The sequence below is a fragment of the Malaclemys terrapin genome, chromosome 6, assembly GCF_027887155.1.
Source record: "Malaclemys terrapin pileata isolate rMalTer1 chromosome 6, rMalTer1.hap1, whole genome shotgun sequence".
In the NCBI taxonomy this organism is placed as follows: Eukaryota; Metazoa; Chordata; order Testudines; family Emydidae; genus Malaclemys; species Malaclemys terrapin.
In genome coordinates, this window is record NC_071510.1 from 128,520,309 (window position 1) to 128,547,113 (window position 26,805).

At 47.0% G+C, this 26,805-nt stretch overlaps 1 protein-coding gene across 1 annotated transcript; it reads left to right on the plus strand.

The window, feature by feature from the left end:
- The first annotated feature begins 185 nt into the window (after positions 1–185).
- Positions 186–25,820, plus strand: TPGS2 (tubulin polyglutamylase complex subunit 2). Its single transcript, XM_054033232.1, has 7 exons — positions 186–321; positions 9,486–9,565; positions 17,254–17,341; positions 18,797–18,928; positions 20,718–20,831; positions 23,927–24,087; positions 25,232–25,820. The coding sequence occupies exons 1-7, from the start codon at positions 249–251 to the stop codon at positions 25,472–25,474; spliced, it is 891 nt and encodes a 296-aa protein (XP_053889207.1). The 5' UTR covers positions 186–248; the 3' UTR covers positions 25,475–25,820.
- Positions 25,821–26,805: the final 985 nt, after the last annotated feature.

The window sequence follows — 26,805 nt, forward strand, 5'->3', positions numbered from 1 at the left end:
CCGGAAGAGCGGCGCCTTCTGGGAGCTGTATTTCTCCCTACGTCCTGGCCCGGGGAAAGCCGCTCTCAGCGAACTCCAAATCCCAGGAGGCACCGCTCCCAACAGCCCGTCCGTCACCTAGGCAGGAAACTACAGCTCCCAGAGTTCCTCGCTGCGACGCCTCCGGTACAGGGCGCGAGCGGGGACAAAACCAGCCTCAGTCCCCTCTCTCTGTCTAGGGGTTGAGCTGGGCAAGGGGCGTGCCGAGGATGGAGGACAAGCCCTACAGCAGCCTCAAGCCCTCTCTGGACAGGCTCACCCTGGGGGTCATCCGGATATTAGGTGAGCGAGGGACCGGCCGAGGGCCCGGAGCAGGCCTGGGTCGCCGCGTTGGCATGGAAACGGCCCAGGCGCGTTGGCAGGGAAACGGTGGCCGGGCTGGCAGGGAAGTAGCCCTGCCCTGGTGGCAACCACCTGGGGGTTGGTGGTGGGACTCACAGGCTGCCTACAAGCTCCATGGCAGATCCACGGGCACATCCCGCCTGCCAGCCACGATACCCACAGCCTCTTATTATCGGGGTCTAGCAAAACCCCGCTGGGGCCCTGGGGTGGGACTGGGGGGAGGGATGGCTCAGTGGTTTGAGCATTGGCCTGCTAAACCCAGGGTTGTGAGTTCAATCCTTGAGGGGGCCACTTAGGGATCTGGGGCAAAAATCTGCCTGGGGATTGGTGCTGCTTTGAGCAGGAGGTTGGAGCCCGTGTCTTGGAGGTCCCTTCCCACCCTGATCTTCTACAATTCTATGACACATAGCAACAGATGGGCCCTGCCCCTAAGAGCTCTCACTGACTTACATGACTTATGTTTTAAACCCGAGAGCGGCCAGCACTAAATGCCCTTAACTCCCAGTGCGAGGCTGTGGCCAAAAAAAGCGAATGTCATCCTGGGATGAACAAAGAGGGGGATCTCAAAGTGGAGTAGAGAAGTTATTCTACCTCTGCTGCAATACCGTGTCCAGTTCTGGTGCCCACAATTCAAGAAGGGATGTTGATAAATTGGAGAGGGGTCAGAAGAGCCATGAGAATCATTCGCGGATTGGAAAACCTGCTGTATAGTGAGAGACTCAAAGAGGTCAACCTGTTTAGCTTAACCTTCTCTTTAAGGGGTGACTTGATCACAGTTTGTAAGAACCTGTGTGGGGAACAGATATTTGATAACGGGCTCTTTAGTCTAGCAAAGCAAGGTGTGACGTGATCCAATGACTGGAAGTTGAAGCTAGACAAATTCAGACTGTAAATTTTTAGCAGTAAGGGTAACTAACCACTGGAATCATTTACTGGGGTTCTAATAGACTATCCATCACTGGAAATCTTTAAATCAAGATTGGATTTTCTAAAAGCTATGCTCTAGTTCAAATAGGAATTAATTCAGTGAAGTTGTTATACCAATAGAATAAAAACCAGCAGGATCTTATTAAGAGGGATAAGGCAAAGATGCCACATTTATTGTAAATATAATGATAAAGCAAAAGATAAAAGTAAACAACATTGTTTGACCACTTATTCCTATCACTACTTATTCCTTATACACATACATATATAGATAGATTCATTGACACAATCATTCATTCAAGTTCTGTGTAGGTGTTATAGTTACCAGCCTAGAAGTTGCTCATGCCAAGTTACTGGCCAGGTATCTTGGTCATGAGGATGGAGCCGAGTCTGTGTCAGGTGCACCTGATGCTCCTGGAGGTTGGCAGCAGAACCAGAGACTCAAAATCCTCAGTCTTGAGAGTTCGTTCTTATAGGAATTAATTCCTATGTTAGTCTATGGGAGCTGTTTCATTCTGCTGTTGCTAACTCAATCAGCAGATGGCACATTCCTGATGGCTCCATACTGTCCAAAGTTTGTGTTTCTCATCCTTCCAGGTGATGGGGTGAAGCCCAGTTTTACCCTCCAGGGGTTGTCTGGTCGTCCACTTGACACATTCTTCGGCCGATGGATACTCCCTTTCTAGGCTGGCACCTGCCTAACCATTCATGTACATCAAGCATTCATCAACATACATTCCATATCTTAGCCATATTTTAATTTACTGTCTCCACCACTTTCGGGGTGTGTGCTAATTCATTTGAGACTCCGGGCCCTTTAATCACAGAGGGTGGGGGTCTGTTCCTAGGAGCCGTTGCTGTTACAATGAAGGGAAAGTCACTTAACGGCTGGAGGCTCACAGCAGGGGTGGTAACAGTGTTCACTTCAAGAACAAAGTCAATTAACTTGTTTGAAAGTTTTACATAGTAATAAAGTATCTTTCACAGGACAGATACAAACAATGGTTTCTACAGACAGTAGCTTACAAGTTTTAACAGAAGACCCAAGAGATTTTTGTACTTGGTGAAACTGTTGGATTTTAAAGTGTGGGGGACAAATTATGGGGAGTCACTGTCATTTGGGGGAATCACTGTTAGTACCTTCTTTAATATCTCTACAAAGTCCTCCACTGGCTGTAGACTCTATGAATTCCATATCTGGGCAGAGCCATGGGTGCTGTGTGAGAGGTCCAGTCAGGGGGCTGTATTTGTCCCTACCCCTGAAATGTAGCTTTGGGTGAGCTACAAGTACCCCCGGCAGAGACAGTCCCAGCTGACTAACTGGACCTACAATACATGGTGCACAGGAAGAAACTAGAAACCAGAAGGCAAAGAAAAAAGAACTGATTTTTTTTTTAGATATGATTGGTTTAAAATCTCAATTTTTGAAAGCTTGGGGTTAGCAGTACTGGACACAGTGCATGGAACTGAGCTTAGAGGGGTTGGTTTTTTCCTTAAACTTTCTTTCTCACACGAGGTATACATGATTCTGACATGTATCTCTCATGAGTAATTGTTGTGGTAACTCTCGGCAGCTGTCTAGTATACTCACTCCAGAAATTTTTCCTTATCACATCACATCATGTCTAATTGGTGACCAAATCTGATTACTTGTGAGGGCATTCTGCACCAAAAATTTAAAAATTCTGTGCACAATATTTTAAAATTCTGCAAAATTCTGCGAATTTTATATCTCAAATAAATGTGGAGGCTCCAGCATGGCATTGGAGGGCACAGGCCACTGGCTGCACAGAGGTGTGAGATCACTGTGCAGCTTCCCCCTCCCACCTCAGCCCCCTCCTTCCCCCCCCACCACCGGGACTCAGGGATGAGGCTGCACCCAGCCCTGACACAGCGCAAGGACCGGGCCTGTTCTAGAAGCACCCCAGGACCCTACCCCTCCATGCCAGTGCACCAGGTATGGGCAGATAGGCTCAGAAAGGCAGGATCCCAGGGGGCTTAGTGTGGGGGGATGCGGGTGTGGGTTGAGAGAGTTCTGTGTGGGGCAATCTGGGTGCGGGCAGCTCAGTGGGGGATCCGGGTGTGGGTGGGATCTGGATGCACAGGGGATTGTTGGTGGGTTCTGGCTGCAATGGGACTCTTGATCCCAGCAGAGGCTTCTCTACCCCACCTCTAAACCATCTGGTTCTTTCATTCTGAAAGTCATCCTAGTTCTGGGGAATAGATCCTCCCCTCTTCTCTTTGTACTTGTCTGTGATTTGTGTTGTCATAAGCAGTGTGGTGCTACTTTTTCCACACTTTCAAGATTTGAATGTGGTTTCTTCGCTGAACACTAAAATTGCAACGATTTAACAGGGCAATCCTATTTTTTTTTTCCTGTGGGGAGTTTGTGTTATATACTTTTTGTAGCCAACCTTCAGATAATAAAGGATACTTGAATTCTGAAGATGCCTTATTCAGGGGTTAGCTCTGAAGGGCTCATAAAAGTCACAGATCATTATTCTGCATAAAATGGCACAAGAGCAGCGATGAGCCTTTTACCTCTGAGTTAGTGCAGGAGTTCTCAAACTGGGTGTCGGGACCCCTCAGGGAGTCGTGAGGTTATTACATGGGGGGTTGCGAGCTGTCAGCCTCCACCCCAAACGCCGTTAAATATATAAAGTTTTATTAATTTATAAGGGGGGGTCGCACCCAGAGGCTTGCTGTGTGAAAGGGGTCACCAGTAAAAAAGTTTGAGAGCCACTGAGTTAGTGGAACATTTTTACAGTGGGGAAGATGGTTATATTTCCTTAAAACTAGGCATGCTCATTTTAAAGCTGTTGCACATACGGGGGGAGCTTACACAGGTAAATGCTGTGGTCCCCATTTTGCAAATTCTCTTCCTTTTTGTGTCTTCTGTACAGAATTGCATACTAAGCTCCAACCTCTGTTGAAACCTGCTGAAGACTGAGTTTTCACAGGTGTTACAGGGGTTATAATTAGAGGGCAGTGGGGTTTCACACCTGTCACTCAGGGCCTACTGCAGAAACTATATGCCTGGTGGTGACACTTGGGAAGGAAACACCCTTGATTCATTCTCCAAAGCATTTGCAGGGATGGCAGTTAGAAAGAACCTAACAAAACTGTCCATTTTCTTGCTTGTAAACTAAACACGCTTGATTTGAAAATACAGAAAACATGGAATCCCAATGTGGTTTTTACAGTCACTTTTCAGCGCCGAACCACACTTTAATACATACAACACCCCGTGAGGAAAGAACTTCATTATTCACCCCATTTTACTGGGGAATCAGTAACAGAGCAAGAATTGTAATTTATAGTATGGGAATTCCCAACTCCCAACCTTGTGCTCAGATCATTCGATCAAGTCTCTCTTACAAAGTTTGTAGAGTTGTTTGGGAACCTTCCAGGTGAAAGGTGCTAAATAAATGGAAGAGATAATTGTGATCCTGATTCAGAATATTTAAGTGGGAGACTTCTCTCCTGGATTTGTTCAGCTTTATCCATATCATTAGCCTAACGTGGTAGGCCTCTTGATTTCTTCCATCTGGATTCCAAGAAGGTGTCCATGGCAGATTTTTTTTCTTCTCCATGTTTAATGTTGCTCCCATCCATACTTATGCACGTCTGTTAAGTGTGATTTTCAATTTACCCATAGGATATTTTTAAAAACATTCATGTTTTTAAGATACAGTTTCTTTTCCTTGTGATCTTGGATTTCGTATAGACCCCTTTAGAACTTGCAGTTCATTCATCACTTTACATCTTCCTGTGACTGATACAATATTGAATCTTCCACCGTCCCAGTTGAGCCTTTGTGCAAGATGAATTAAACGTCCCCGCTGTTTTCTTTGATCATAGAAATAACAATTATTCCATTAATATGATCTGTGAACTTGTTATAAGACATGCAGAACTCAGAGATGGAAAAGGCTTGTCAGATCATGGGTTCTACATTATCACCCCTACAAAGGCAGGATAGAATCCCCATTTAGAGGACGTATAGTCTAGCAAGAACTAACTTCACACACACACGACTATTTGAAATGAAACTGGGCAAAGGGGCAGAAAGCCTTCTGAAGGCAGCGGCCCTGCATTGGCCAGAGGGGATGAACTTCAGTGGTGCAAACACCCCAAAAAAAATGTAACCCTCCAACAAAAAAAGCCTGCAGGATTAGGTCCATAGTCAGTCTCCTTATCTTTTTTCCATACAGCTAATGTTTATGTCCAGGATGTATCCATGAATATGGAATATACCACTTCAGATAGAGTTATTGCTGTATATATGTTGTCCTTGAAAGCATCGGGTAATGTAGCGCAAACTCTTCTGACTAGCAACTCTGAACAGAAGTCAAACTTCCTGATATTGACTGCCACTGTCAAAGTGATAGAAAAACTCTGGATGACCCACCTGTTAGAATATGGGTGGGCAAACTACGGGCTGCAGGCCGGATCCAGCCCGCGAGCTGTTTCAACTCCAGCCCGCGAGCTACACCACGTGGCTCGGCGGCGCTCCAACCAGGGCGCAGGGTCGGGGCTGCACCACACAGCTCGGCGGTGCTCCAGCCGGGGTGCTAGGTCGGGGCCGCACCACACGGCTTGGCCCCACTCCAGACAGGGCACAGGGTCGGGGGCCGCACCACACAGCTCCCAGAAGTTGCGGCATGGCCCCGCTCCGGCTCCTACGCTCCAGCAGGCTCTGCAGGGGCGGTGCCTGCGGATGGGGCAGCGTGCAGAGCCGCCTGGCCATGCCCCTGTGTAGGAGCCAGAGAAGGGACATGCCACTGCTTCCGGGAGCCGCTTGAGGTAAGCGCCGCTCGGTGCCTGCACACCCTGACCCTCTCCCCATGCCCCAACCCACTTCCCTGGCCCTGATCCCTCTCCCACTCTCCAACCCCCTCAATCCCAGCTCGGAGCACCCTCCTGCACCCCAAACCTCTTATCCCCAGGCCCACCCCAGAGCCCGCACCCCAATTTTGTGAGCATTCATGGCCCGCCATACAATTTCTATTCCCCAATGTGACCCTTGGGCCAAAAAGTTTGCCCACCCCAGTGCTAGAACAAAACGCTCAGTTCTGTGGAAAGAAATATGACCAGAGCTATTTGGTGCCTTTCCTGTCTAGCGCACTGCGTTGTGTGTTGTCATAAAGGGATTGTAATGTGATTGACTGCTTTGGGATCGAATATTTTTTCCTTTTACACCAGAGCCAGTTTTTAAAGTGACAGTTTACCTTTGTGTACTGTGGTTTTAATCCCTGTAGCAGGTAAGCAGTCTTTTTAGACCTGACCCAAAGCAATTTAAATCAGTGGGAATGTTTCATTGATTTCAATCAGCTTTGAATGAAGCCTTTGATTATTAAAATAATAATCTGAATAAATGCAAGGGAAAAGGTTCCACAGGCTCTCAGCCCCAGTGATGGCACTCTGTAGATACTGTATCTTACATTTACACTGTACCCTTCAGTCCAAAGGAGCCCAATATTTTTTTTTATAAATTCTGGACCTTTTGCTGCAAGTAGACCAGCCTGGAGTCCCACTGGGATTCCAAAGAGGACTAAGGGTCTGCTAAAGCAGACCTCTTTGCAGGATCAGATCCTACATTCAGAAAATAATCACTTAACTTGGTGATACTCAGACCTCAGAAGTTCAGGAGCCAAATTAGCGATCAACATTACCCAAAAGAGCCACAGTAGTGTGAATTCGTTGTTTCATTTACTATATAAATTCATATTAAAAGGAAAGTGTTTAGTTTTTACATATATGTATTATTCTCACAGCAAAATGGCTGACCAAGTATTAATATTTTATCAACTACAGTTGGTTAATGACTGAGTAAAAGCACCCTAAGAACATAAGAATGGCTGTACTGGGTCAGACCAAAGGTCCATCCAGCCTAGTGTCCTGTCTACTGACAGTGGCCAATGCCAGGTGCCCCAGAGGGAGTGAACCTAACCGGCAATGATCAAGTGAACTCTCTCCTGCCGTCCATCTCCATCCTCTGACAAACAGAGGCTAGGGACACCATTCCTTACCCATCCTGGCTAATAGCCATTAATAGACTTAACCTCCATGAATTTATCTAGTTCTCTTTTAAACCCTGTTATAGTCCTAGCCTTCACAACCTCCTCAGGCAAGGAGTTCCACGGGTTGACTGCGCTGTGTGAAGAAGAACTTCCTTTTATTTGTTTTAAACCTGCTGCCCATTAATTTCATTTGGTGGCCCCTAGTTCTTATATTATGGGAACAAGTAAATCACTTTTTCCTTATTCACTTTCTCCACACCACTCATGATTTTATAGACCTCTATCTTATCCCCCCTTAGTCTCCTCTTTTCCAAGCTAAAAAGTCGTAGCCTCTTTAATCTCTCCTCATCTGGGACCTGTTCCAAACCCCTAATCATTTTAGTTGCCCTTCTCTGAACCTTTTCTAATGCCAGTATATCTTTTTTGAGATGAGGAGACCACATCTATACGCAGTATTCAAGATATGGGCATACCATGGATTTATATAAGGGCAATCAATATATTCTCTGTCTTATTCTCTGTCCCTTTTTTAATGATTCCTAACATCCTGTTTGCTTTTTTGACTGTCGCTGCACACTGCATGGACGTCTTCAGAGAACTATCCACAATAACTCCAAGATCTCTTTCCTGATTAGTTGTACCTAAATTAGCCCCCATTATATTGTATGTATAGTTGGGGTTATTTTTTCCAATGTGCATTACTTTACATTTATCCACATTAAATTTCATTTGCCATTTTGTTGCCCAATCACTTAGTTTTGTGAGATTTTTTTGAAGTTCATGACAGTCTGCTTTGGTCTTAACTATCTTGAGCAGTTTAGTATCATCTGCAAACTTTGCCACCTCGCTGTTTACCCCTTTCTCCAGATCATTTATGAATAAGTTGAATAGAATTGGTCCTAGGACTGACCCTTGGGGAACACCACTAGTTACCCCTCTCCATTCTGAAAATTTACCATTTATTCTTACCCTTTGTTCCCTTCTTTTAACCAGTTCTCAATCTATGAAAGGATCTTCCCTCTTATCCCATAACAGCTTAATTTACGTAAGAGCCTTTGGTGAGGGACCTTGTCAAAGACTTTCTGGAAATCTAAGTACACTATGTCCACTGGATCCTCCTTGTCCACATGTTTGTTGACCCCTTCAAAGAACTCTAATAGATTAGTAAGACATGATTTCCCTTTACAGAAACCCATGTTGACTTTTGCCCAACAATTTATGTTCTTCTATGTGCCTGACAATTTTATTCTTTACTATTGTTTCAACTAATTTGCCCAGTACTGCCGTTAGACTTACCGGTCTGTAATTGCCGGGATCACCCTTAGAGCCCTTTTTAAATATTGGAGTTACATTAGCTATCTTCCAGTCATTGGGTACAGAAGCTGATTTAAAGGACAGGTTACAAACCATAGTTAATAGTGGCGCAGTTTCACATTTGAGTTCTTTCAGAACTCTTGGGTGAATGCCATCTGGTTCCGGTGACTTGCTACTGTTAAGTTTATCAATTAATTCCAAAACCTCCTCTAGTGACACTTCAATCCGTGACAGTTTCTCAGATTTGTTACCTACAAAGGATGACTCAGGTTTGAGAATCTCTCTAACGTCCTCAGCCGTGAAGACTGAAGCAAAGAATTCATTTAGTTTCTCTGCAATGACTTTATCGTCTTTAAGTGCTCCTTTTGTATCTCGATTGTCCAGGGGCCCCACTGGTTGTTTCTGATGTACTTAAAAAAACATTTTGTTATTACCTTTTGAGTTTTTGGCTAGCTGTTCTTCAGCCTCCCTTTTGGCATTTCTTATTACATTTTTACACTTAATTTGACAGTGTTTATGCTTCTTTCTATTTACCTCACTAGGATTTAACCATCACTTTTTAAAAGATGCCTTTTATCTCTCACTGCTTCTTTTACATGGTTGTTAAGCCACAGTGGCTCTTTTTTAGTTCTTTTAGTGTGTTTTTTAATTTGAGGCATACATTGAAGTTGGGCCTCTAATTATGGTGTCTTTGAAAAGTGTCCATGCAGCTCATTTTTGCATAGTTCCCCTTTAACTTCACATCAGCCCCGACTCTGCTGAGCTTACAAAACCAGACAGATTGTAGCACTTGGTGTCATGTCTGCAAGGTGTGCTCATGCTCTACTTTTTGTTTTATAGAAACTTCTCCAGGAGTCGATGAGGTGACATTTGTGGAAAAGGAGCCAGCTGAACGTCACTCTATTGTTTCCTGGGAGCAGGTGGGTAGTTTCATTACAGCGCTGTAACGGGGCTGTTCTGACAACGCAACAGGCTATGCATGCATGCAGGATACTGAACAGAGCTACCACATTTCACGTACAGCCCAGCCCATAGGTAAGAGAGACCGAGGTCTGTGATGCAAATTGGAGCAATGCTGTCTCCTTTTCAGGTAGTACTCTGGCTTCCAGCCATACCACCTGCAACTGCAATGTTGTTGGATCTCACAAGACAAACAGGCCGCTGATGCATTCAGATGGGAGTCCTCTAAGGGACACTTGAGTGCTGCAGAGAGTAGGGATGGTGACTCAATAGGTGGTTGTCATTCTTCTGCATCAGCCCTGAAACCAAGCTGTAGTATGGTGATACGGCCACTGTATTGCTTGGGGTGTTGTCTTTCAGATGAGACGTAAAACCAAGCTCCTTATGGCCATTAAAGAGAGACTTGTAGTACAATCAAGTCATTCAGTGCCCCCACCTACACTCCACTCATCAGTTTCCCTTCTCAACCTCAACTTCCTACCTTCTACTTCCCATATCTCCACTCCAACCATAAATCGAAAACACCGATGCACACATGCTACTCCTAGGGTAATTCTGCGCCAAAAAAAATTTAAATGTGCAGAATATTTTAAAATTCAGCAAAATTCTGCATACTTTATTTGTCAAAATTTATTTCAAAATATCTGCCTACAAGTATGCCTGTAACAATACTGACAACAAAAAGATTCAGGAAATGTGTTTTTTTGACAAATAGATTCCTTACTAAGCATATTAATACAGAACTTTAAGTAATAATTCATTTAATCTACAATTCAGAAACATATTTGCCAGGAGAGGGAAGTAATTGCTGGGAAGGAGCCTGGGAGTGAACCTGTAGGGCTGTTGGGTCTGGATGGGAGAAGTATGGAACAGTTTTTTGGGGGGGAAGGGATTGTTAGGGAGTTGGGGAGCCTCCCCCATGCAGACTCTGGCTGACCCCTAGCCTCTCTCGTTCAGTCAGGCACATCTGCCCCTGTCCCCATGTGTCCCTGCACTTCCACTCAGACAGCCCTACTCCCCTGTCCCCATGTATTCTGCCACCTCACTCTCCTGTGGCCCTGCACCCCCATTCCTATTCAGCCCCTGCTCCAGTCTGCCCACGCACTAGCCCTTCTGAATCCCAATCTATGTGACCCCCATTCTCAGGAGCCCCATATGCCCCACTCTGTCTGTTCACCCAAAACCCCATGGCTCCTCACTTGGCCCCCAGAGCAGGGCGCTGTGAGGAACGCAGCCTTTCATCCTCCCTATCGGCTGCTGACTGCTATAGCCGGTGAGCCAGCTGCCGCTGTTCTGGCACCACAGCAGCCCCTGGTGGGAGAAAGGCGTAACTGCGGTGCCTCTCCAGCAGAATGTATTTTCTGTGGAGAAAAAACAAAATTGGTGAATTTTGCATGTGCGCAATGGGGCAGAATTCCGCCGGGAGTAACATCCATGCAGATTTCACTTCTTTAATTTCTACATACAAATAACCCGATTTACCTTGTAGGCTACCCCTCCACCTATCCCTTCCTAAGCATTACAGAAAAATATCGCTCACGGTCACCCTTTACAATGTAGCACCAGACCTCACTTATTTATGCCCACCAATAAAGCCAGGATAGAGCTATGATTTAATTGTATTAATCATCCAGTGAAGTGGATTTTAGCCCATGAAAGCTTATGCTCAAATACATTTGTTAGTCTCTAAGGTGCCACAAGTACTCCTCGTTCTTTTTACATTTCATTGTGTTTCCACAACCACTAGGTGGCACTGTTTACCGGTTTAATGGCGGGGGAAACAATCGACTCATACATTAGTATTCTCTCTATAGTAAAATTATAACAAGGTTCCTTTACAATCCCTGTTTTTAACTCCCTCTATAACATAGGCTAAGAAAAATGGTTTGTCCTGAAATTTAACTGCATTCTAAACATCAAGGAATTTTTTTCTGCAAATCTTGAAGAAAATTGGTCAAGTATTGTTGAGTGATAGGTCACTAAAACAACAAAGACCTTGAATATGAGCCCACTCAATCATAGCTCCATAGCTGAAGCAGGGGGAGAGGGGGCAGTGGAAATGAGGGAAGGCAGGTGGGGTGGGGGAAAGAGGGAATGGGGAAGGGGGTGGTATAGGGCAGGATAGGGACAGGGGACCTACCTAAGAGCTAGGCACATTACAGCCCTTGCTCTCCAGGGAGCACAAGGACTATTCTCTCTGGACTGCCCCAGAGGTGTACGGTGCCCCAAAGAGGGGTGAGGACAGGCACAGCAGTAGATCCATGCCAGCCTGCAAAGCAGGACAAGTACACAGGGAAGTGTGTAGCCCCTCAGAAAGGGACACAGCGAAGGACATGCTTAGGGAGTTCCGAGAGGCATTTGGGGTCAAAAGCCCTAAAGAAAGGAGATTGTTCTCCAGTGCATTCCCTTCTATAAGGTTTTATAATCTCCTGATAAAATCAGATGCACAATTCTGTCCCTGCTATTTATAAATGCTGTTCTTAATGGGTCTGAGACTGGGGCCTGCTGTAACCCATGTGTGCTGCTCTGCTAGTGCAAAGGGGTTGTAAAGCCGGCAAACACATCCGCCTAAGAATTCCCCCTCTGTAGAGCATGGAGGGCATGACTGGAACATCTCTGCACTGGGGATATTCCCAGCTGCCAGACGAGTTCTGGAGCCTTCAGCAGCTGGGTTAGACCAGCCCTGAAGTGGTAGTGACTTATGTGGAGAGACAAATTGGCCCGTGCTCATCTCCAGTGTTAGAAAGCCATAAAAAATGTATATACCTCTCCTGCTCCCCTCACTCAGGTTTCGCATGGAGTGAGCTCTGTGCCTTTTTGTGTTTAGAGTAGTGTCTGTAGAACCTTATGGATTTAATTTCTATTAACTTCTATAGGATTGTTCCCAATAAGGGACTATTCTATTATTATTTTGAGTTAACTGCCGTATGTAAAATCTTCCTTTTTATGTGGGAATCAACACATGTTGGGCAACATAATCTTACTAGCTGAGAGAGTTCCCCACCACCCCAGAAGGACACATGCATCAAACGTGTTCTTTCTAGGTAATTTTGGGATATCCTGGACAATAAACAAAAGAAATTAAAATTGCATCAAATATTGGGCATCTTGGTTTTGTATTTTATGAGGCTGGTAAGTGCAACTCTGGAAAGCACCAGATGAGCAGGGTGCATGCAGCTAGTTGAAGGGGCTGAGGGTAAGCAGTTTCAGGCATATCATTTGGGCTTATCTGACCTCTGCTCTAAGAAAACAGCTGTTTGAAAACACAGACCCTTGTGACTGAAGGTAACTTTACAGATCAGCCAGCCTTCTCCCACCCTCATGGAAAACATTGGACCATCTCCAAGATCCCAAATGGGACCACGTTCTGCTCTGGCATAGCAACTTGTCTTCAGACCCATCCTCTGGAGAAGGCAATGAAAGGGTGTTAGCTGAGGAAGTTCCTAAAATGAAGGTAAAAAGAGAGAGAATGCGACTGGAAGCAGAAATGCCAATTGATATGTCCTCCTGGAAGAGGAGGGCTCAAGGCAGCAGGTCTATCCAGAAACCTCTTATCTCCTTCCATGAATAGACCGATCATCACAAGAGTCCTGATGCTTGTCTCTCTCAGGAGAGTAATTCCATTGAAGTCAATGGAGCTGTTCACGTGTAAACGTTTATTAATAGAAAAACAAGATTAAATGATTAAACAGGTTTTTTAAATCGATGGAATGTGGCATGTAAATACTTGTATTCTGGTGGGGCTTTGTAGCACATCAATCATCTCCAGACATCCAGCCTCCTTTGTTGTTTTAACCCAAGTCCTTGCTCTTGCAACTAGAGTTCTGAAGTTAGAACTCCTGACGCTGCAATGTGAAATTACAAATATTTAGCTTTGAAAACAGTCTGCAAAACAAGGGCACGTCTGTTACAGGCATTTGGAGAATTTAAAGCACGCCTATATAGTTTAGTATTCTTCTAGAACAAGGGTGGGCAAACTATGGCCCGGGGGCCGGATCCCGCCTGCTAGCCATTTTAAGCCGGCCCTCGAACTCCCGCTGGAAAGCAGAGTCGGGCCGCTCCACGCATCTCCAGGAAGCCGTGGCATGGCCCCCCTCCAGTTCCTATGCGCTCCAATGGCCCCGCTGTAATGGCCCCGTCTGGCACTTCAGTGGGAGCTGCAGGGGCAGTGCCTGCAGATGGGGCAGTGCCTGCAGATGGGGCAGCGTGCAGAGCTGCCTCGCCGCACCTCCGCATAGGAACCAGAGAAGGGAAATGCCACTGCTTCCGGAAACCGCTTGAGGTAAGCGCCACCCGGAGCCTGTACCCCATAGCCTCTCCCCAACCCCCTGCCCCAGCCCTGAAGCCCTCTCCCGCTCTCCGAACCCCTCAATTCCAGCCTGGAGCACCGTCCTGCACCCCAAACCTCTCATCCCCAGCCCCACCCCAGAGTCCGCACCCCTAGCTGGAACCTGGACCCCTTCTCACACCCCTACCCCAGCCCTGATCCCCTTCCCGCCCTCTGAAGCCCTCAATTCCTGCCCGGAGCACCCTCCTATCCCCCAAACTCTTCATCCCCAGCCCCACCCCAGAGCCCGTGGATGGCATGGATCAGTGTGGAGATGGGGAAACTGCACAAAATGAGTGTAGCAAAGGAGTGGCTGCATTTGCTTTAGGTTAGATAAATACAAGGTATCGGAGTATTTATCTTTGTTTTATGGGCTTTGGATGCTAAATATTTGATTGTGGTTTTTAATTTCCTTTCCCATAAATCCAAACATTTCTTTTGTTTCTAAAAAAGCATTTGGTGCTGTGAAAACGTCCCAGATTGACAGTCTTGCAGCTTGCAGTGCTCTGCTACATAACGCTTCCCCATACTGCATCAACCATGAGCATCCGGCTCTGAAAGGATCACTCGCAGTATAGAGAAAACCTTGAAAACATGACCCAAAAGGTTCATAAACCAGAAGGCACCTAAAAAGAACCTCCAACGTATTATCTTTAAAACTCTCATGATTTCAGGGCCTTACTCGTGATGCTGGAATGTTTGCAGTTGGGGATACTGTAAACATACGTTCTAGTTTGGAAAAAAAGTTTGTCTATTGTTTCAGGGAAATAATTTGATATGAAGAGTAGTGATAGTTAGAGCCCTGCGCGGATACAAAAATGTGGATCCGCATCCACCAGAATCAATATGCTTCCGATCCGCTAGCCGTCTTTTAGGTGTATCCACAGCAGCAAGCCATCTCACAAGGGGTGGGGGGAGCGGAGATGAACGGGAGGCCAGAGTCTCAAGGAGAAAGGGCTGTGACGTTGCATCGCATAATGCTTTATAGAAATATGCTTACGAATGTAAATGTGACATAACTGGAATATGCTTTACGCTAGATATGCCATGTTACATATCTTTGCAAAGGTTATGTTCTGCCGCATGTATTCATCCTATTCGTATGCATGTATCATTTTTATATCTGAAGTTATGAGCGTTGGCTCTATGCTTATATTTAAAGTGTTTGCTGTAGAAAGCACCTAAGGCAGATTTGATCAGCATAGTGTGAAGGGGTTATTCAAGTAAATGGAAGTACTTGGCAAACAATGAACTTTGAGAGGTGCCAATCCACATCTGAGCTTTCCTGGGAATGTGGCTCAGCCCGTAAAGTTCTGAGTCATACATGGACATGTGACTTGCCCATGTGACTCCAAAACTCCATCTTGCAGCTGGATTCTGCATAGGAGAGAAGAAGGGGTTTCCGCCCACAAGAGAGAGTCTATTTAAGCTCCTGGAAACCCCTCCATTTTGTCTTCAGCTGGCTCGAGATAGCCTCTCCACCCCCAAAGGATACCTGAAAGAAACTGGAACAAAGGACAGTAACCACAGGGGTGTGAGTGATTGTTGGATCCAGACTAGAAGGAGGTTAGTCTGTAAAAGAAGCTTACTGGAACATCTCTGAGGGTGAGATTTCATCTGTAATCCCTTTCTTACTGTATTAGGCTTAGACATGAGTATTTTATTTTATTTGGTAATTCACTTTGTTCTGTCTGCTATTACTTGAAACCCCTTAAATCCTACTTTCTGTATTTAATAAAGTCACTTTTTACTTATTAATTAACCCAGAGTTTGTATTAATACCTGGGGGGGGGCAAACAGCTGTGCATATCTCTCTATCAGTGTTATAGAGGGCGAACAATTTGTGAGTTTATCCTGTATAAACTTTATACAGGGTAAAACGGATTTATTTGAGGTTTGGACTGGGAGTTGGGTACCTGAGTGTTGGAGTCAGGAACACTTCTTAAGCTGCTTTCAGGTAAGCCTGCAGTTTTTGGCGGACATGGTTCAGACCTGGGTCTGTGTTTGTAGCAGGCTAGCGTGTCTGGCTCAAACCAGGCAGGACACTGAAGTCCCAAGCTGGCAGAGAAAACAGGCTCGGGGGTAGTCTCAGCACATCAGGTGGCAGTCCCCAAGGGGGTTTCTGTGATCCAAACCATCACAGGGGCGTTGCATCGCGTGCTGCTCCCGCAGGCTTACGAACAACGGTAGCAGCAGTGCATTTGCATCACAGCAGGGCAGAGGGGTGAGGCACCAGGGCCCTGCCCACTCCAATCCCTGCGGCCGGGGACAGGTCCCTCTGCCCAGGAGCCAGCAGGCCGGGAGCGTGGCCAGTGCGACCAGGCCAGGCCATGGTGGGGATGCTGGCGCTGCCCAAGGGGCCCAAGCTGCTGGACAGGAAACAGTGCGGTGAGCAGGTATTGGACAGCCCTAACTCCAGTCTGCCGCCCAGCTACTGGCCTCCGGTCCCGAGCGTACTGCACCCCGCCCCCCTCCCCCCCGGTCCCCAGGCTCTCCAAGCCAGATGCCGCAGGCCAGGCACCGTCGGTGAGTAGAGCCCTGTGCGGTTGTGTCCGCATCCAATCCACTATCCGCAAAAATGGTCCGCGGATGTGGATATGCAGGGCTCTAGTGATGGTAAGAAGTAACTTCATTCAGCATCTTTCCTTGGCTCGTTAAAACTGTCTCCTGATGTGATTCTCTTCTGGTTTTCAAATTCATGACATGCACTTAGTATTAGGAACTAAAATATGAGTGGAATTTACAGTCTAAGGGCCCAATCCCACAGTTCCCACAGAGCATACGTGTATGCTACTGGATGGTATGTCATACCTGCTTGTGTGCATGTGCCTATCACACTTTAGTGACTGAAAGTCCATGAAAGAGAGAAGTCCTAATACCACTGCAGGTCCTGTAGCTCAAATGGAAGAGGTTGGTTGGTTTGGTTTCATTGATGGCAAAGCTGACGAAGCTGTGTGTGTGTGGATTAGCTGATGACCTTGGGTCTGTGGTTTGGGAGTGTGAATTCATTACACAAGGTGCCATGTCATGAAAATTGTGGGACACTCCTAAAATATCCCTGTAGCTAGTGATCGCTAAATTGGTAAACCAACTGCATGAAATTTTCCCAGAGGTGCCTTTAGATCAAATAACTAACCTGTGTTGGGAAACAGATCCAAGAAACTTGAAAGCATCTCTCCAGTTATGTGATTTGAGTTGTGTTGGGGCTCAGTAAGATATTGGGTGGCAAATGTTCCTGTCTCAACAGTGAGTCAGTTATCTGGATCAAAGCATGCTCTATCTCTTTCCTTTGAAAACATTTAAGGGCATTTGTGATTACAGAAAAACTCCTGTGTATTGCCAGAGGATTTAAAGAATTTCTACCTAATGAGCGATGGCTTCCACATGACCTGGAGTGTGAAGTTTGATGGTAAGTCCGCCTGTTTCTTTCCTTTAGCTTAAAATCCTTTAGGTTAAAATGTCCATTCTTTCTGTGCATTCCCTGTGGCAGCTACAGTCCCTTCCTCTTAATTTGATCGCTGCTTAACCGAATCCTCCATTTAGTTTGATCTACACCACAGAAGCGAAATTATTTTGAAGGAAAAATAACCACTATGCCCTTTGTTTTGCTGGGTTTAGCCAGCTGTTGTTGGATAATTCAATCACGGATGTAGAAAATTACTTTTTAATTAACAAGGAAGTCCAAAGTGCTGTGTGGAATCAAAAGCCCAGTGATGAACACAACCTGAATTTCTGTGCATGATACATTGGGCTTAAGCCTGCAATCCAGGCACATGCAGGATTCCCATGTGGGAACCTTGTGTGCCGAGCGCTTGCTGGGATCAGATCTAGTTTTGATTACCTAAATGCCAGTATGAACTGTCCAAATCCAGATATGCCCGTCAGTCATCAAATGGATGAGTGCATAAATTTGACTTCAATCTGCAAATTTTGTCGTACTCAGCTCAGAGGGAACATCTGGTCTTCAGTTGGCTTCCTGCTTTTTACACTGATCTGCTTCTGTCCAGCCAGATGGAAACCAGAATGTGGTCAAGGAACTTTGCAGAGGTCACACAACACGCAGTAGCTGTGCCCTGGGGATGAGAGCCCTAGCTACCATTGTGATAGTGGGGCACTTTAACAATGAACAACATTTAAATGAAGGGCCTGATCCTACTCCCGTTGAGATCAGTGGAAGCTTTACCACAGACTTCTGCGCTAGCAGGTGCAAACCCTGGGCCTCATTCCGATCTCACATCAGTTTAACTCCATTGACTTCAGTGGAGATACTCCAGTGCAAGTGATAGCAGAACTGGGTCCCCTTTCTTCCACCTGGGCCTAGCAGGAACAGGGAGACTCCTTCACTCTGAAGCAATCACCTGGCCACAGTTATCCAGGCCTTTGCCACCTCAAAGGCCGATACCTGCAGGGCACTCTAGCTGGAGACTGCTAGCTTCAGCTGGTGCATGCAGAATGCACTGATCTCCTTGTGAAATGGAGTTTCACATGACCCCAGTCCCCAGCATGTGCTCTGCCTGCTGGGTGGTTCAAGTGGAATTCAAGGTGTGGTGGCCCGTAGAGCCGTGAATAGGTTTAATGCTTTATTACCTAACGCTTCCCCTTGCCCTCTTCCAGACTGCTACAGCTGCAGTCAGCACCAAGGCCTAAGCTGAAGCTTCCTCACAACAAATGAGTGGCAGCAGCTGACATGGTGATCTCAGCTTCGCTCCACCAGAGCCTACATCTGTCAAACTTGCAGGCCCGCTGCAATGCCCATTTCTATGTATTTTGTGAAAGGTTGGGGGTTGGACAAAAAGAAAAGACTTCCTCCGCTCGCCTGTCATTGGGGTGTATTAATGATCACTCTTGTCACTGTGCATTGCAGATAACCCCATGCCACTGGGCTCCATGGTGATTAACGGCATCTCTAAGCTAAGTCGCCTTGGCGGATCATCGACGTACGCCCTACCCAACGCGCCCACCCTCACTGACCTGGAAGATGATCTGGATGAGGAAGGTATTGTCCTCTTGATGGCATACATGATGGTACACCCAAGTGTCAGAATGTGCTTTTCCTCCTTCATTCTGCTGTATAGGGATACGCTGCATTTCTGCCTAACAGCCCAAGCTGCACTTTGCTAGCACAGGTAGAGAAGTCACAGGTGGCTTCTAACGAGACCCAACTTGTGCTGCTCCAGAGAAGGAATGGACTGGATACTTAGGGTCCACCAAGCATCATTAACACCACCTCCACACCTGTGTTGTCTCCACACCTTTCCCAACCAAACTGCTCCCTAGCCTTTGTTTTCCCCTGTCTTAAATTGTTAGCTGGGGCCTCCTCTTTTCATTCAGCTTGGAAAGAGCATGTACATTTACAATAGAATATCAACAACCACTGGCAATAATTGCCGTGGTGATGGATAGGCCCACTGGGTTCACTGACTTTGAATGCAGCTTTTCAGAGCTGGAAATGTCACTAGAAAACACATTGAAACAAGAGGCAGCAGGGGAAAATGCATCTGGATGCGTTAGGCATTTGGCAAGTAAAAGGATCCATTCCCTTCCTCTGCCAGCTTGCAGTCTAACAGGATGCAACAAGCGAGACAAACAGGACATGGTATAACGGTGGCTCTTTGCAGAAAAATAATAAAACTCACAAATTGCTATTTGATTTCTGTAGCTCTTGCTGCTTCTGAACCCGGCTGGTTTCTCTGCTTGTCAGGGGATCCAGCCCTTTAGCATATTAGAGATTTTGCCCAAATTCTGCTATCATCCTGATCCTCTTGCTACTGAAATCAAATGGGCCAGATTCTGCTCTCATTACCAACATGCAACTCCCCTCAATTTGCCTGGCGCATGCGAGAGCAGATTAGGTCCCAAAAGGAGCTCTCCCTTCGACTTCAGTGGGGAGCTGCAGATCCTAACAATTTATATCTATTTTTTTATTGCAGGAAAAATTCCATTGTCCTTTCTAAACAGTGTATTTGTCTTGACTGATCCCAACTTACTTATGAGATTATCATGAAAACCATAATACTTAATTGAGTGGGGGTTTTTTGTGAGGTTTTGGCTATTGTTGCTTTTTTAACATTTTACTAAATAAGCAGGGTTCTGTGTGAATAATTATAGCGAGGATTTTAAAACAGCTATTCCACAGTGATCCCGCTGAGTTATTATTTCCCTGTAAGCTGGTTTTCTAAGGTTTAAATACCTGTAGAATACATAGTAAAGCACCAGTTATAAACAACCTTAAGCCCTAGCGTCTGAGAATGGGTATCTGGATCGGCAATAAGGTTGATGAACATCTAAGAACTGCAGGTGAATTTACGTTCAAGCATGAAATTACTTCTTCAGGGGGTCTCTGGGGGTGTTTATGTAGGAGCAGAACTAGAAGATCATGATTGTCATAAAACTAAAATTATTGCTCATGGTACCTTTTCATTCAATTGTTTTGAACTTTCTCACTCTACATTTCAATTTCTGACAATATTTTGATTTATTGTAAGAATTAACTGTTAATTTATCAATTAAAAGTGAATCCTTCCAAGCCAAGTTATGGGCCAGCTTTTCAAACTTGCCTCTACAATGGCACCCAGAAGTGTTCCATATGCATGAATCTGTGCAGGCAAGAGCTGTATTTGTACAAACTCCTGCACCCCTGGGTGCACATGCAGTGGAGGGCGCGGTGCATGTCAGCGGCTCTACATGTAAAAGATGCAAGCATAGCTTTTTCAGGCCCGTTTGCAAACGTGGCCAGTGAAGATCTAGCCAGAAATGCTGTAAATTGATGTCCTTTCTTTTGAAAGGTGATGAAGACCAGCCAGAAAAGCCTCACTTTGACTCTCGTAGCCTGATATTTGAATTAGACCCATGCAACGGGAACGGGAAAGTTTGCCTTGTTTATAAGCACACCAAACCAGGTAAAGACTGAAAAGAGTCCAGTTAACCAGGCGTGAGAAATGGCTGTGTCTGGATAGCTCTCACTCTTCTGAACTCATGTGCCATTCTGGGTGAACCCTTGGAGCCAGGATCTCCCCCTTGGTATCGAACAGATGAGTCCACATTGTAACCTCCACATTGTTTCTGCCTGCCTAAAATATTTGCATACAGAGAGGGGAAAGGCTTTGGGCTAGCTCCCTGATCCTGCAAACACTTGTGAGTAGCCCCAAAGGGTTCAGTAGGGTCACTCCTAGGTGTAAAGTTACTCATGTGTGGATGTGATGGTAGATTTAGCATTCCTTAGAGTCCGAGAGAGGAGAGAACACAGAGAATTTTAAGCCACTGAATTGGATTCAGACCCTGTGCTTTGATGCAGTGTCCCCCAATGCTAATTAGAAACTATCTTGGCAATGGGCCTATTAGCAGAAGTTAACAAAGGACACACCGCAGAGCGAGAGAGATGTGAGCTGAGCTAGTAAAGAACTCTCTGCAGGTGCATCTACACTGCACCCTTCTTTCAGAGGCATGTAGGGTACATCCCCACATAGCCCCCCTCGCATGGGTATAAATAGCAGTGAGCCAGTGAAGCACAGCTCAGATGAGTAGAATGCAGACACGCCTGCAGGGCATGGGTATTATTCGAGTACATACCCTACACCAGGGGTCCCCAACGCGGTGCCCGCGGGCGCCATGGTGCCTGTCGGGGCGTCTAAGTGCGCCCATGTACTGGCCAGCGGACGAGCATCTGCCGAAATGCCTCTGAGAAGCATACTTGTCGGCGGTGACGTCTATTGACGTTGCCGCTTGTCGGTGGCATTTCGGCGGATGCTCATCCGCCGCCACGGTCCTCCGCAGCTCGTTGTCTGGCACCCGCCAGACGAAAAAGGTTGGGGACCACTGCCCTACACGTTCTCCACTCACCCAAGCCGTGCCTCCCAGCCGCTCTGCTATTTTCAGCAGAGTAGTGTCCCACTGCTTCCCTGCTGCTGAAGCCTTTCCCCTCTGGGCGGAGGGGGGAGGCTCTGGGCAGGGGGAAGGCAGACTTCCCCCCCGCCTAACCCTTTTCCTCACCGCAGGGAAAGGCTCCAGTAGCAGGGAGCTGCTGATGCTTTTCCCCACTGTCTCCCCCCTACCAGAGCCTTTCACTGTAATGTGTAGTTACATACTGCAGTGTGGACACAGCCTGCTTTTCACAGCAGCTTCTACTTACACATACATTACACGCCGCCATCAGTGGTGTGTAGTGTAGATGTAGCCTGTCACAGACACCTGGAAGGGTTGCAAACACCAGCCAGACTTTCAAGCTATAGGACCGAGACATTATCCTGCAGCCCGGGTGTAGGTGATGTTCTCCTCAGGGGAATGGTGAAGTACATGGCTCGCTTAGAGAGATTTTCATCAGTAGTTATCTGCAGTGTGTCTATGTAACCTTGATTTCTTTCTGTCACTCACACATTCACTCACCTCTCTATTAATATCTGTTCCTAATAAAAACACCCTAAGTTGTCAAGTGGTGACTGTAGTTAGAAGTTTCCCAGATGGGCCTAAGAGAGAAACCTCTCCTCTGATTTCTAGGAGGCAGACATGAAAGCTGTAATGATCCAGCCTGAGCACTGCCTGGGAGTGAAGGAATGGAGTCATCCCCTCACCCAGCAACGTGGGGAAGTGGATGCAGGCAGGGGGTGGGTATAAGGACCCAAAGGTGTTGGCAGATTTACACTAGTGAGACAGCTAAGGAAGCAATCTGGAGTCACGGAGCTAATGTGATCCTATGTCATTTAGATTTTACACGGTTTGGAGGCCTCTAGAAAAGTGCGATTGCTCTGAAGAGGGAGAAAATCCCCTGCAAAGCAGGATTCTGTTGGCAGTACAAACCCCATTGATAGTCCCTTCGAAACTCAGCCGATGCTCAGCAATCCTGGTGACGACAACTCCCTTTAGTCTCCTTCATCAGCATTTTCCCTTGTGGGGGAACAACAGATAAAGATGTGCAATCATGGTGCTTTGAGCTTGTGCCTTTCATCCAAGGAACTCCATGTACACTACCCACTTTGTGTCTCAAACCCGTGCCAATAAGTAGTATTATACCCATGTTGCAGATAGGGAAACCGGCACGGGGACTAGTTGAGGAGCATGCACTGAGTCAGTAGCAGAGCCTGGAATGGAAACTAGAAATCAAGACTTTTGGGTCCCAAGCTATAACCACTAGACCGTGCTGCCTCTGCATGATACATTGGTTCTAGGTTTTACCCCTTTGGAAAAGCCATCCTTCACAACATCAGAAGTATCACAACACCACTGCATGTCTCCAGCTGACCTCAGTTGGGAGCTCTGCAGAAAAGGACCTGGGGATTACAGTGGAGAAGCTGGATATGAGTCAGCAGTGTGCCCTTGTTGCCAAGAAGGCTAACAGCATATTGGGCTGCATTAGTAGGAGCGTTGCCAGCAGATCGAGGGAAGTGATTATTCCCCTCTATTTGGCACTGGTGAGGCCACATCTGGAGTATTGCGGCCAGTTTTGGGTCACCCACTACAGAAAGGATGTGGACAAATTGGAGAGAGTCCAGCGGAGGGCAACGAAAATTATTAGGGGTCTGGGACACATGACTTATGAGGAGAGGCTGAGGGAACTGGGCTTGTTTAGTCTGCACAAGAGAAGAGTGAGGGGAGATTTGATAACAGCCTTCTACTACCTGACGGCAGGTTCCAAAGAGGGTGGAGCTTGGCTGTTTTCAGTGGTGGCAGATGACAGAACAAGGAGCAATGGTCTCAAGTTGCAGTGAGGAAGGTCTAGGTTGGATATTAGGAAACACTTTTTCACTAGGAGGGTGGTGAAGCAGTGGAATGGGTTACCTTGGGAAGTGGTAGAATCTCCATCCTTAGAGGTTTTTAAGGCCCGGCTTGACAAAGCCCTGCCTGAGATGATTTAGTTGGTGGTGGTCCTGCTTTGAGCAGGGGGTTGGACTAGATGACCTCCTGAGGTCTCTTCCAACCCTAATCTTCTATGATTCTTCTCATCCTTCAACTTCAAAACAATGCTACCCTTTTTGCACATGTTCCTCTATTTCAATTCCAGTTGTCACCCCAGACACTGAGATATGGTTTCTGGACAGAGCTCTGTACTGGCATTTCCTCACCGAGACCTTCACTGCCTACTACCGACTGCTGATCACCCACCTGGGTCTCCCGCAATGGCAGTATGCCTTTACAAGCTACGGCGTCAGCCCCCAGGCTAAGGTAGGAGAGCAGGAGATTTACTTTGACTCTGCAGTGAGTCTGAACACAAGCCAGTCCTTCCCACTTTCTCAAGACCAGTGTGTAGAGCCACTGGACTCAGCAACAAGCAAAGGCTCTCAAGAAGCAAGATTATCCTCCGCAAGGCATCAGACTTAGGGGGTGTATAAGGGTTAGCTAGAGCCGGGCTTTCTAGCAGCACCAAGGCTACTGCTGCTATTATTATGCTTATTGAGCTCTCCCCATCTGTGGCTGTGCAGGGGGATAAGGCCATCTACATTCCCCTGTGCAGACCTGGAAGACCGACCCAGATCACAGCTCTGCGCATGGTGGAGAAAGCAAGGCTGAACCCCCTGTTCTGCCTTCCCCTCCCCAACTGCTAAGAGCAAGTGGGCAGGGAAGCCCCACTACAAACTGGACAGCAGACCTAACCATACATGAGTGGGGAACGTGCTGCACCTTGCAAAAGGCTGTAGCAAAGTATTCTCCTTGTCCTCTGCCACCCCAAGAAACATTGCCTGAGAGGGGAGTGAGAGTCCCATCTCCCAGGGCTACTCCTGGGGTGGTGCTGGTTACACATTGCTCCTTGCTCGGGGCTGGGCGGAAAGGCACAATCTGATTCTAGCCTGGTCTCCTCCCTGCTGCTCCCTGCTAGGTAGCTGCATTTATAGCCTCCTGCCTTTCCTCTGAATTTCTGATTGGGCCTTCAGTCCCAGCCTGGCTCATTACTCCACCCTCAGCACATGTGGGAGAGAACAACGCTTAACACTGTGTGCACTGACCCATGCTGTCTCCGTGCATGCTGGCAGGGCCTTTGCTCCCTGTTACACGTAGTTGTTCTGCGGCTCCTTGTTTTATCACAGAGTTTGCAGACATGCTATCAGCAAAATGACATTCCCTGGTTCTAGGCATATGAAACTGTCCTTTGAAGCCAATCCTCATTCTGCAGCTTCGAACCATCTCTGTTCTAAAGCTCTTTGCACAAAACCCTGTGAGCTGACACAGGTTCCTGACAGCAGGAGCTTGGCGTATGTTTAAAATGTTCCAAAGTTGATTCTTGCAGTGTCCCTCCAAGTCTCTAATGTGTGATTTTTTTTTTTTCTCCCCTCCCCCCATGTCATCCTTCCCTGTAATCTGCTTTTTTCAGCAATGGTTTAACATGTACAAGCCCATCACCATCAACACAGCTCTACTCTCGGAAGAACCTGACTCCTTTGTGAACAAACTGGACCCCAACAAGGTATTTAAAAGCAAGAACAAAACTCCGGTGATCAAAAAGAAATTGCCAGCCCAGCCAGCAGGCTCTCAGAAAAGCCATGCAAGCACAACCGCCTCCAAGACCCCTTCGCTATCCGGGAACGCCCTGAGGAAACGAGAACCCCAGACCTGACGCTGGAAAGCAGGTTCATTCCAGACTGTTAAAAACCCACTGTGGTGTCTCTTAGGTTTGGATCAAACCATTTCTCATGCATGAATAGACTTCCCAGTGCAAGCTGTGTTGCAACATTCGCATGACCTATAGCAGCAATTTAATTTATAGGAGATATGGCTAGAAAGCCAAAAAGCTGCAGGGCCTGGAGAGATGGTGGTTAATTCCTTTCTACTCCAATGGGCAAATACTCGTGTGTGGATAAAAATGCCACTGAGCTGGGTGGAGTGTGTTACCACTGATAACTGCAGCAATGGACTCAAGTAAAATCAATCTTATTAAATACAACATACAACACAAATATTTCCCCCCCGTGTCCTTTTTTAGAAGAAAGAAGCATGCCGTGATCATTGCATGTAATGAGAGCAGGATCAAACCCACTGAAGTTGGTGGTGAAGTCAAGGGGAGCATTAAGGGAGCAGGACTGGGCCCCGTGGTTATAGCCCAATGATATGTAAGGGCTTCATGCTGACCACCCCCAAATCCCATTGAGTGTTCAGGCCGGGATCAGGCTCTGAGCTATTTATCCAGACTGCATGTTAAACAGAAATGACCTTCTGCTAAAGACCACTCCTGACGTTGTGCACTCTCTGCAAGAGCTGGCCGGGCCAGAGCAGCGCAGAGGTGCCAAGTCATCTAATATTGCAAGCAGGTGGACTAGCCAAGGACAGTGCTGTAAAACGATTATGCGCATCCAGCAGCATCTAGGGAACCCACTTACAAAGAAATCCCTTTTTTTCCCAAGCCCATGCTGCTCTCCTCAGAAGTTCCCTGGCTCCAGGTTAACACTCTGCCCTGGAACGTGGTGGGATTCCCTAGCGCCGTAGCTGTCTGTGCTGGGTGCTGAGCGCCTCCCCAACTCCTGCGGATCTCAGTAGGCAGGGAAGGCGCTCAGCAACTTTCAGGATCAGGCTTCTCAGAACTGGGCTCTATAAAAGCCTAACTGTGGGTCCCAACCCATCAGTAGGTTTTGGAAAGGTTGTGGAGGGGTCAGGGACCCAGAGCAGAGGGGTTCTCCAGGGGACGGGGTGGGTAGGAGAGCAAGCCTGCGCCACACTTACCCTGCAGCAGCATCTCCTGTCCACGGGGCTGGGACCCTGGAGCTGGGAGCCGGTCGCAGCTCCGCAGGACAAGAACCGCTGCTGCGGGGTGTGTGCAGGGTCACTCTCCAACATACACAGTGGGGCAGGACTAGGGTTGTGGTGCCGGGTCAACGAGTGCTTTCTGCAGATGCCAGTGCCGAGGAGGAAGTGGTGGCGGCAGCAGCAGAGGAGGCCTGTGATTTTTGGAGT

Coding starts and splice junctions, on each gene's coding strand:
- TPGS2 (XM_054033232.1), top strand. CDS start 249: ATGGAGGACAAGCCCTACAGCAGCCTCAAGCCCTCTCTGGACAGGCTC. Junction 9,566..17,253: donor CTATTGTTTCCTGGGAGCAG/GTGGGTAGTTTC, acceptor TTGTGATTACAG/AAAAACTCCTGTGTATTGCC. Junction 18,929..20,717: donor AGATGATCTGGATGAGGAAG/GTATTGTCCTCT, acceptor TTCTTTTGAAAG/GTGATGAAGACCAGCCAGAA.